Source organism: Micropterus salmoides, unplaced genomic scaffold (genome assembly GCF_014851395.1).
Source record: "Micropterus salmoides isolate LMB-PRFRI ecotype aquatic unplaced genomic scaffold, ASM1485139v1 Ms_hic_scaffold_3, whole genome shotgun sequence".
NCBI classification, from domain to species: Eukaryota; Metazoa; Chordata; class Actinopteri; order Centrarchiformes; family Centrarchidae; genus Micropterus; species Micropterus salmoides.
This window is the reverse complement of record NW_024042261.1, coordinates 29592967-29605025: the sequence shown is the minus strand read 5'-3', so window position 1 is coordinate 29605025 and position 12059 is coordinate 29592967. Positions and strand designations below refer to the sequence as shown.

At 39.2% G+C, this 12059-nt stretch overlaps 1 protein-coding gene and 1 pseudogene across 3 annotated transcripts; one reads left to right on the top strand and one right to left on the bottom strand.

The window, feature by feature from the left end:
* The first annotated feature begins 2737 nt into the window (after positions 1 to 2737).
* Positions 2738 to 7915, top strand: LOC119883513 (annotated as a pseudogene).
* A 2335-nt stretch (positions 7916 to 10250) lies between these two features.
* Positions 10251 to 11517, bottom strand: LOC119883158. 3 transcript variants are annotated; one of them, XR_005440596.1, is made up of 3 exons: positions 11356 to 11517; positions 11185 to 11258; positions 10251 to 10784 (listed from the first exon to the last, which is right to left on the bottom strand). XR_005440596.1 is itself a non-coding variant. In XM_038693702.1 (3 exons), the coding sequence occupies exons 1-3, from the start codon at positions 11474 to 11476 to the stop codon at positions 10309 to 10311; spliced, it is 651 nt and encodes a 216-aa protein (XP_038549630.1). In that variant the 5' UTR covers positions 11477 to 11517; the 3' UTR covers positions 10251 to 10308. The 3 variants fall into 3 exon arrangements, 2 of the variants coding, with proteins under 2 accessions (XP_038549630.1, XP_038549631.1); XM_038693702.1 differs by having other exon boundaries at positions 10251 to 10764; XM_038693703.1 differs by having other exon boundaries at positions 10251 to 10764; positions 11185 to 11255.
* Between the last annotated feature and the right edge of the window lie 542 nt (positions 11518 to 12059).

Below are 12059 nucleotides of genomic sequence, written 5' to 3'. Positions count from 1 at the left end.
TGTGGGCAGGTGCCAAGTCGAGCTGGAAAAGGAAATCAGCATCTCCATAGAGCTTGGACCACTGCGCAACGGTGCATTATTTTTCTCCTTAGCCCAGGTAAGACGCTTCTGACGTCTCAGGTTCAGGAGTGGCATAACGCTAGGAGTGTGACACTTGTAGCTCATTTCCTGGACATGTCTTTGCCTGGTGGCTGTTGATGCAAGTTCATGCATCGGCTTTTCTTGACAATCGCTCAAGGCTGCAGTCATCCCAGTTGCTTGTGCACCTTTTCCTACCACACAAACCTTCCAGTCAACTTTTGATGAATTGATACAGTACTCTGCAAACAGCCAACCCTTTCAGCAATGACCATCTGTGGCTTACCCTCCTTGTGGAGGGTGTCAGTGAGTGTCTTCTAGATAACTGTCAAGTCAGAAGTCTTCCCCATGATGATTGTTGTTGTGTGTACTTAACCCAACAAAGAGGTTTCCATGAGCTGTAAGCTATAATAATCAAGATTTAAAAAAATTAATTAATTAATTAATCTGGAATAATATGAAAGTTTTACTTTTTGAATAAAATGATTTAGAGAATCATTTTTACAAATTTTATCAGATGCACATGTATTAGGTTTCAAAATGCTGACTTTAATGTAGTAATTTGTAAGTATAGCCTATTTAGAGTGTTGCAGGCTCACTGCAGAATGATAGGCCTACTGTACATCAGTGCATGTTAATCCTTTTCTATGTTTGTCTGGTTATGTGTGAGTTTGCATGCTCTACTATCCTGATTTGGATCAAATTCCAGATACAATGTTTACATGGGACATCAAAAACCTGGTTATACATGTCCCTGTTTACATAACTAACATTTTCCAGGTTTCTTATCTGTGTGCAGTTGAGTTATGAATTATTCTCATAATCTCAGCCAATATATTCTGTACCTGCAGAGAATGCTCAGAAACCAGGATAAGGTGTTTACATTCAACAGTATCCTGGTTTCTGTCAGAGTCATCTAATTTTCTAAATCCAGGATATGGCCTTATGCAGGTTTCTGAAGCCAGGATGTGGTGTACAGGCATACTCCAAAAACCCAATCATAACCAGGATATTTGTGCACATGTAAATACATTGACTGTATGTAAATGAATTTGGTTAATAGAAGAGAACAAAAGGTCTGCATGGATGGTGTGCTGTGTTTTTGTGTGTCTTGTGATATGTGCCGTGGCGATTTTGTAATCCCATTTTGACACCAAGGAATGAGAGAAAAATCAGTAGTGTCACACTCCTAAATGTTCAAATCAAGGTACACAACAAGACAAACTTAGTTTGTAATATGTACACCGATGGGAAGCTGTTCTCTCTCTTTAGACCTTGGCTGGTCCTCCACCTCTGGTTATCTTACACTCCTTTGATCTCAAGTCAAAGAGCTCATTCAAAAGCAAACTGGGCACCAATGCCATAATTAACCGGTCCAAGGTTGATTTAGTCAGCGGCTACATTGTACAGGATTGAGCATGATCAAATATAAGGGAAGTTATGATGATTACATCAGTCAAAGTTTAGGGGCCACTGTGACTTGGCTGAGCTTATGTTAGCTTGGAGAAGGTGGAGAAATGACGACTTAAACAGCCACGCTGGAAATGGTATTTCCACAATAGTACTACGAACACATCAACATTATCAAGCTGGCTGTACGGCTACTGTCTTATCATGCATGAGTAAAACAGAAGTCCCACAATAACAGGAGCTCAGCAGCAAGCATCCATTCACAGGAGGCCATTCTTATGTAGGCAGCACAGTATCTTAAAATCTTAAAGGCACAATTTCGGCTGTTACAATATGCACATAATTTTTGAGAGACGACTTCCATAAAGTTAGGGGGGATTGTCCAGGTCAGTCTCTTTTTAGTGGGCTCATTCATAGTGTTATTTACACATGTCCCACTACATTTTGAAATGATGATGAAATTAATGAATTTGTAAGCATTTCTGAAAAACAAAAATCTGAAAAAAAGATTGCACAAAGAAATTAAATTAAAATGCTTTGACATAGGTTAGGCTAATTAGCACAACAAGAAAACATGAAATGCAATTTAAATATAGAAGAAACAAATGTGCATTGTCCAAAAAAGTAACTTTAAGAAAAAACAAGCTACAGATTACTTATATATTTATAGTTATGAGTGGTTGCCTGCCAGCTGATTTTTTCCCCTTTATATAAATAAAGACATTTCTTTCAGACCGTAAATTGGCGCAGAAAATGTCTCTATGTTGCAGCAAATGAATGCTCCACTTTTCTGCAGGAGGACCCCCAGACCCCCTCTCATATATTTGTGCATTTCCCGTTTCTTCAAAATAGTATTAAAAATCTCCCCGTGTTGTTCTCATCCATCATCATATCTCGTGACTCAAGTGTATCATCACACCCCTAATCTGAGCCCTTATGTCCCCACCTCTTTTCAACACAAAGTGTCGACCCGGGGCTCATCACTGCACCTGAGACAAAAAACACCCAGTGGTACAAAAGCAGGTGAATCATGAACCAAAACAGACTCCTGTTGAGCAACTTATTGTGTCTCGTTTTCATGCAGGGCGGTGCAGCTGCAGTTCCGTTTCATTAGCCAATAGTTGTGCAGGAGAGGCCGGACTCAATGAGCACCGCGGCTTCAGTCTAGCAGCAACGTGGCTTTGTATTCCGGTCTGGTGTTTGTGTTGCTGTGCGGTTATTTGAGGAACCCGGCTGTTATAGTGTCAGTGTTTTTCTTCTTCTTCTATTTTTTGTGGCATGATATTTAGTAGTTTTTTTGTGGCTAATGGCACAACAAGAGGACTTGCCTTTCAAAAGAAAAAAATTTGAAACTTGACATTGACTGCAGTGGCGCTCACCTCGATCTGATTCTGGCATGAAGGGACATAATGAGTTGCCTGCTTAAATATTTACATTCGAGGGTATAATCCTTTAATTTGGATACTGAACCAGCTGCCTTTTCTGTTTCTGATTTATGGGTTTTGACTTTGTTGGACCCTGTGACCATCATTGATCATGGTTGGTGATAAACCTGCAGATCTTGTCCCAACAGTCGCTGTCAAGATCTTTTCAGCTGGAGCAGCTGGCTGTGTGGCCGACCTGTCACTTTCCCCCTGGACACAGCCAAAGTCAGACTGCAGGTGAGGATCATCTACTGTACATAAAGTCAGTGAGGATGCTGATGTCACTGATGTAATTTCCTTTTGGTCTAAATGGTGTTGAAAGGACTTTACACAATATAATTTTGGTAGACAGCTTAGATTTTAATATAATTTAATAATTACATTTTACAGCGACTTTTGGCCTAAAAACAACCAAATGTTAAAATAATGATCAGAATCAGCCTTTAAAAACTCACCATGTGTAATTTTTGTACAATGTAAATGTCTCCTCGGGTCCAAATTCCATGTCCTAAATGTCCTCAATCATATAGCCCACACCCCTGCTTGAACTTGGACGAGTGCATGTTTCTACATGTCAAACCAGAAATGTAGCACTTGTAACAAATGAAAATGAAACCATAGTCATGTAATGTTTTTTATAAGAGACTGATTTGGTTATTATAGCAATGTTCTCCCACTAGACTATTGAGAATCTTAGTTCATGGCCACAACATCATCAGTGACCTGTTGTTTTTTGTGTTTCTTAGATTCAAGGGGAATCCAAGTCCTCACTGGAAGGCCAGAGGATGAAATACAGTGGTGTGTTTGGCACCCTCTTTACCATGGTGAAGACTGAGGGCCCAAGGAGTCTGTACAGTGGGCTGGTGGCAGGGCTGCAGAGACAGATGAGCTTTGCCTCAATCCGCATTGGCTTGTATGACACCATGAAGCAGCTCTACTCCAGCGGGTCAGACAGTATGTGTCAAAGTGTTTCTGCAGACAGTTGAGCACTGCAGGGACTGAAACCTTTAATTTATTCATCTTCCCGTACAGTTCATATTCTAGCTTTTTTTCCAACAGCAGATATTGTGCAAGTCATTGAACATTTTAAATTATTTTTTAAAAATATTACTATTATATTTAATTACTAGGGCTTCAAATAACAGTTCTTTTATTATTGATGAATCTGCAGATTATTTTCTCAATAAATCAATACATTTTTTTGTAAAACATATAAATATATTCAATTCTATGATGTAAGACAAGGAGTTAAAGCTAATTTTCCCATTTGAGAAGCTGGAATCAGAGAATGTTTGGCATTTTTGCTTGAAAAGGTGACTTTAACAATTAACTGATTATCATAATAGTTGTTGATTAATTTTCTGTTGATTAATCAAGTAATTGTTGCAGCTCCAGTCATTAGCTATTGTGACCTGCAGTGGAAAACATAAAACAATAATGTTTGAGTGCCTGGATAGTCTGTGGCACACTGGGTCATCATAATATCTTGAATATTGTAAAACCTATTTGAATAAGAATAAATCATAAAATAGATAAACCAGTTTAAGTCTAATTATAGTGAGGTTAATGAGGGAGAGTTATGAGACTGTTGTCAGAAAATATTTATATCGTTGGATAAATAAAAGAATCCGGATCATAAAACTGCAAAACAATTTCAGTGCCCAGACGTTTGTGCTCAAAATACAAATGTCAAGGTTAACAGAAAACTAGCCCCAGGATGTTTGGCACAGGGCAGATTCCTCTTTCCGGGAACACATTTTAGCACATGAGACTTTCGGCAGACCAGTTTTCATCCAGTGCAGTTAGCTAGTGTAACCAGTTTACCAAGTAGACTGGTTTGCTTTTGAGTGCGGTTTGTGTCTACAAAGATAACAATGTGCTTGCGTCCTGCTGCAGTCTTACACCTTTCACGCTGGAGTTGTTTAACATGGCAAAAATTAAAACATTACACAGTATATCCACACTGTTTGTGTGTGTGTGTGTGTGTGTGTGTGTGTGTGTGTGTGTGTGTATATATATATATATATGATATATAATGCAAAAAATGCTTAAAACTAAGCTTCAGATTTGAGGGAAATCTCTGATGCAGCATGTTGTTATTGCTTGTTAATTGCTTGACAGTAAAATATTTTATTGACAGGCAGATATTTGGGCAACTCCACAGCCATTTTTCTACTGTTATGTCTACCTAATTCCAATTGTTAATCACTGTCATTATCAATGAAACTGGACCCCTGTTCAGTTGCTAATTACTGTGTTGACTTGCCTGTGGCATCAGAGGAAAAGAAGTGTCTGTTATTGCGTGTCACAGGTGCAGGAATCGGGACTCGTCTGCTGGCAGGCTGCACCACAGGGGCGATGGCGGTGTCCCTCGCTCAGCCCACTGATGTGGTAAAAGTCAGGTTCCAGGCTCAGGTCCGCCTCCCTGAGAGCGGCTCTGTGATGAGGTACAGCAGCACAATTGATGCCTACAAGACCATTGCCAGGAATGAGGGTGTTAAAGGGCTCTGGAAAGGTAAATAAAAATGGAAAAATAAATACTGACATATCTAATTTTACTGTACGACAGGTGCTACTATTCCAAAGTCAGTAATAATCTCTAAATGGTAAGCAGCTGTGTAGTGATTTTTAAGTAAGTACATTTTAGAAATTAAGCCATGACTTACTTGGCTTTACTTATTTTTATTAAATGTACAATTTAAATATGTTAATAATACCCATTCTTAAAGGGGAACTTACACATCAAAGTCTGATCGCCGGTCTTGCAGAGTACTACTTCTTTATGTGACTAAATTGTTAAAAAGCGATAAATTGCCTCAAGTGATGTCACTTGAATCAGCAATGGTTGGGGCTGAAGACTACAAGTAGGAGTGTGGAGTCAGAGAGAAGTGAGGTTACAAGATTTCAGTATCCCGCTCCTCATTTCTGACTGAGGTTCGAGGGTACATTAGCTGCTACTATCATAACAGCTGAATCTCCGACCTAAAGCAGTAGGCAGTTTGTCTCAGAAGCATGTTTTGTCATATTAGTTGAAATTCCCTTTATATCCCTACAGCATTCAATAAATCAAATCCTCTGACACTAAAATGAACAAAAATCTGGTAACTCTGGCTGTCACAGAACTGTAGCCTAATAAGCATAGCCTACCTGTCTGTCTACCTACCTGTCTATCTCTACCACACAGGAGGGAGGCCTGACTGGAGGTGACGGGATTATTTTTCAGTTGGATGCTTTCAAAATCTAGCTGTCTCTTACTAGTTTCTCCAATTGCTTAACTTAGCTTTAACTGTGGGTAGTTAGAGCTGCATTGTGGGTAATTTAGGCACTAGATTTTGACAATAGAGAAGTACATAAATCAGTACATAGAATAAAAAAAATGATATCTCTGATTTTGCTGCATCAATTTTGATTGACTCACAATGGTCTATCTTATGTTTCAGGAGTGCAGTGCCAAATCAGTGGAGTTCTTCAGGTTGAATTTTATTGTTGTCTTTTCAGGTGTACTGCCAAATATAACTCGTAATGCCGTCGTAAACTGCTCCGAGCTGGTGACCTATGACATCATCAAAGAGTTCATCCTGAAGTACGACCTGATGACAGGCAAGTGCAAACACCTCACATATAAGTCAACATTGTCTTCTTTGTGGTCTTTATACACTGAACAAAATTATAAACACAACACTTGCTTCCATTCATCACGAGCTGAACTCAAAGATCTAAGACTTTCTCTATGTACACAAAAGGCCTATTTCTCTAAAATATTGTTCACAAATCTTTCAAAATCTGTGTTAGTGAGCACTTCTCCTAAAATGTGCAGTTCCATCACACAACACAATGCCACAGATGTATCTGACAGAAATAGGCCTTATGTGTACATAGAGAAAGTCTTAGATCTTTGAGTTCAGCTCATGATGAATGGAGGCAAAAATAAGTGTTGCATTTATAATTTTGTTCAGTATAATAACCAAAGCAAATGTTTTATTTCCAACAGACAACATGCCGTGTCACTTCACAGCAGCCTTCGCAGCAGGTTTCTGCACCACCATCGTAGCGTCTCCAGTGGATGTGGTAAAAACGCGCTTCATGAATTCAGTGCCTGGACAGTACAGCGGTGCTACTAACTGTGCCTTAACCATGCTGATTAAAGAGGGGTCCACATCTTTCTATAAAGGGTATGTAGTCTAGTTAGCTTATAAGTAAGCATGTCAGAATCACTAAAACGAAAATCACATTTCTGATTCTTTCTACAGATTTATCCCCTCGTTTCTTCGTCTGGTTTCCTGGAACATTGTGATGTTTGTGAGCTACGAGCAGATTAAGAGAGCTGTGATAGGTTGTCAGCAGTTCTGGGAGTCTCCGCTCTGACCTGTTTAACAGCTGGTTTGGTCCCGGAGTGGTGTTACTGGTGTGGCAAAGCCAACTGTCTGTCAACTGTGTGGTTATACCTGCTGCTGGGCCAGATTTTTCTTCCTCAGGGATTAAACTGCATGTGCATCTTATTAAAGAGGCGTCACTCAAAAGAAAAACAGTAGGGATGATTAATGTAGAATTTTTGCTGATGTACGCACAGAAGGCCTTTTTCAGGACATTTTGACATGTCACAGTAAGAAAATCACAGGTGTAAACAGTAAAATTGGTGGCTGAATTCCATTTGGCTGCTGCAGTTTCAGGCTCCTGGTATTGAACAGGGCCATTGTTAATTTTATTATTGCTTTTCTTACTATGACATGTCAAAATATCTGTCTCAAAAAGGCCTATTTACCAAGTAAAATCTTGTGTGGATGGGGATGTGAGTTATTTACAGGGCCGTTGTAAAGCACAGTAACTTATTGGCTTTGTAGATTTTTTAGTGTCTTGGTTGGGTTTTATATTTCATGTCAGGTTTCAGGTGAATCTCCTCTTTTTTGATCGTGAAAAAATGCAGTCCTTCACATGAATTTTTAGGTTGCAATTAACTGTCACTTTCAAATGTCAGAATAAATTGTGAAAAATGTCTATCCCCATTTCATCAGATCTCTTGTTTGGTCTGACTAACACTCCTATGACTGGGGAACTATTTCTTTCTGTCAGTCTTATCCAAGGGGGTAAGCCAGAGATCGGACAGTGAAGCCAACCAAAGCCTGCATGGAGGGATCCATGTAGGCCCAAAAATGACATCAAAACCCTGTGACACCCTGTTGCACATGAGAGATGTAACCATATTGCTTGGATTATAAACTCTTGGCAACCTAAAAATAATATTCGTAGGTGGGCTGATTAATCAGTGACGATCCGAGTCAGACAAACACACTTTTTGTTGGCGCTTTTATACAGCTACCAGAATTACAGTGTTTCTGCAGTTGTTCTACGTCATTAAACCACGGTTATGCTGCACGATCATGCGCAGTAGACACTGGTGCCAAGAGGAAGTGGCCCTCTAGTAGTATTTTATTGGTCCAAAACTGGCTTCAATGCTCTCCATTCAAATCAGCGGGGTGGCTTCGTCCAGTAATATACTGTCTATGGTCTTATCTTTTCAGCTAGTAATGAACCAAAGTCATATACACTATGCTGCCAAAGTTTTAAGATATTGGAAAGTCTATATAATAGTAATAAGAAGTGTATTTGTGATAATAAAAGCAGGAAACTGGAACCACATCCACAAAACATAATCCATAAAGTACTGCAGTATGAATGCGCTAATAATATTTTTTTCGTCTAAAGCCTGTTTAAAAGGACATAATTAAAAACAAAACAACAAAAAACAAGTTCAACCAACATTAACCCACATTTATTACAACGAACACAAGAGTCACTCCATACCTGCTCTACTACCAGATGCAGTTATATATACCATATAATCATCTTTACATGAGACCATTCAGAGGAACATTGTGAAGATAAATAACACCCCCTAGCTGTGAGATACAACTCAATACTGAAAGCCAATGAAATGCTGTTTGGACGTGACTCAGCTGTGTTTACAATAAGAGTATTGTTTTAATATGTCTTCCATATTTTTGGAATATGATCCAGTGTGGCTTCTCATAGCATATCAGATACTACAGTGGCTTTATTGTGGCATTTTTAATAATTACTATCATTTGGAAGCCATTTGAAATCCAAATAATGTCCACAAGCTCATGGTCTCCATATGTTTCTTTGCCAAAATAACTAGGTTCTCCATCAAACAATGCAGAGACACAGAGGTGAAAAGCACAAAACAATCAGCTGACAGACAAGAAAATTGCCCAATTTGAGTCTTGTGGGACAAAAGAGGCTGCTGACAAAGATGTAACTGAAGTCTGTGGTGTAACAAAAGCCTTTGAACGTGCTCCACCTTGCTACTCATCTCCTGTAGTGCCAGTGAGGTTTCCCCATGGTTGAATTAGTATGGCGTGCTCTGCTGGGCCATATCATACTCTGGCTAACCCTCATGAGTGTTTAAGCAAGTTGATTACAACATTAGCCCTTGCCTTTTATGCCTTTTATGAAAAGATGTAAATATTAGGATGAACAGGGGTAACTGTGAGCTGAAAGTAAATAAAGTGTTGTTTGTGGTCCTTTGCTGACCTTGGCAGGAGTCTCTGCACAGAAACAATCGACGATATCAAGTGTCGGTGAGCAGTTCAAGTTCACTGAACTGCTTCTGTTGATTTGTTTTATGACTCAAGGAAACACAAATATGTTCTCACCAGACATGATGACACTTTTCAGCTGTTTAAAATTGGTGCAGTTTTCCCACTTGCGTATGTTTCTTGAATATCCAGTAAGTGGGGTTTAATTGAGTATGCAATAACTGATCAAAGTTTGTGACCTTTTAAAAAACTAAATCTCTGTTAGCAGCTCTTGATGATACACTTTGCATTGCTGATTCCATGTTATCTAGTATACTACTACAGCTAAGTGACCAAATGTACATTGTTCAGTCCTACTCTCAGTGTTACAGTAAATGACAGATATTTCTTTAATATACTAAATGTTACTTTATTCAGAACCTGTCTCATTTGGGAAATGAAGGAAATCACCAATGCCAAGTCGGCAAGACAAGCAAATAGGCCATAGATTTTCTGTGTATTTCATCAGAATTGGTGCTGGAGTGGTTTGAACTTCAAATTATTATTACATTATGAAAGTTAAAGGGTGTTCTGAAACTTTTGTCTTTTCAGGGGTTTTGCAGAGTTCTTGCTCCTCAGGACTATATTACCTGACTTGCCAAAACATTCTAAAAAGGTTGGCAGGTTTATGTAAATCTAATATAAATCATTACGTGTATGTCTAAAGCTCTCAGTGTGTTCTTTCTCATAGCTTAAGGCTTTCAATATTTAAAGCAGTGGAAACTCCCCCCCCCCCCCCCCCCCCCCACTGGGTTAACCTTCATTAAATGAAAAACATGTATCTGAGACTGGAGTAGACTTCATTGTGGTGCTTGTTGATGCCTGCTGTGTTGCACCTTCAGTGGCTGAAGACGGACGGGTCTTCCTGGCCATTTGGGGCTTCGTCCATGCACTCTTGCAAGCAGGGACTCATTGTAATCATGACGAAATGGCAAATGCTGTAGACAATGGACAGTGTTGGCATGGGTGCCAAAGGGCAGCAGGAACGTAGGGTGGCAGCAGGTAGGTAAGATGACAGCTGTGGTTAGGCCGCAGACTGGGAGGCATATGTTACGGATCTGCTCAGGAAAACCTGCTGAGAAATGCTGAGTTTCGGGGTTTATCTCACTGATCCTTTGTGTTGATCTGAGTTCTGTAATTTCCTGGAGTTTCTTCACCAGGACTAACCTGATGTGTTGGAGTTTTTGCAGGGAGAGAAAGGAATCCAAGAAATCTGCCACCGGTGTTTTCCCCTCCGCAAACCTCTGAAACAGCAGCTGTTGGGAGAAATATCCCACTATTTGCAAACACACACACAATGGATGTTGTGTTACACCAGATTAGACATCCCCTTTGTTCTACAACAGCATGCATTTTAATTGGCTTTCTTAAATGTTCAAAAACTACAAATACAAGTATTATCTATCTGCTTTTCTCCAGATATTTGTTCTTGTTCACCACTTAAATACTGTTTTGCCAAAGGCTGTATGAAAAAAAAATAGTTGCAGGGTTATTTGCTTCAGATCTTTTAGATGTATTACAACCAGATCAGTTGTTAAGCACTATCTCATTATCTAATGTTTATTAAAGCAAATTATTAACAATATAGTGTTTTATTTTAACACTCTTTATAAAGGAAATATGTCAAAGGCTGATATATGATATATGAAATCAAACTAAAAGAAATGAATACTTACCTCACACTCCTCCTCTGCACGATTTATCTTCTTCAGGAGGCACTGCTGATAATAATGGACACTGTGCTTTCCTACTACAAAACATAACAATAAAAATCAGCAAATGTAGGAAATGGCAATGCAGATACATAAGGTAGCCAGATTAAATACAGAATACATTTCAAAACTTACCAAGTTGTTCTTGTTTGGCCTGGATGATGCTTCTAAGTTTTTCCAGTTCCTTGTACTTCATTGCAAGTAGCAACTTAGCGTCTCTAAATTGAGTTTTTTGAGAAAGACTGACTTTTGCCATTTTTTGATTTGAAAGCAGCCTCTTCTCTGCAGCCCTTTGCAGCCCCTGGAACTGCAAATTACCACATATCATTCAAGAAGCAGTGAATCCATAGAGAGTTTTGTTTGCTAGAAGAAGAATAAGTAATGTCATCAACGTAATATATGCAAACATTGTTTTTCTCTTTCAAAAATGAATTTAAATGGACCATCACTTAGTGAGCAATCTGACTTAGCTTATATAGGCTATTTATTTTTTAATTCCCACTGTCAGATACTCACCTTCTCACTACACCTGATGATATGATTTATTTTGTCTTCATCTTGCAGCAGGTTTCGCAGCTCCCCTGGTTCTCAGAGCACCAAACTGCACCGACAGAGACATGACGGCCATTCACAAAAAAGTTTGGTACCTGTTTGTTCCCGGTGCTTCCTGCTGGGGCGCAATGTGAGCTGTTAATGCTGCATTCAGGGACTGTCGGGAAAGTTACACGACTATAGGCTATGCATGGCAATACTGGGCTACTGTTAGGTTTCATGTTTATAGTGTATTTCTGGTAAGAAAATTAAGATGACGATATTCTGCAGCTATATTGATAAATGAA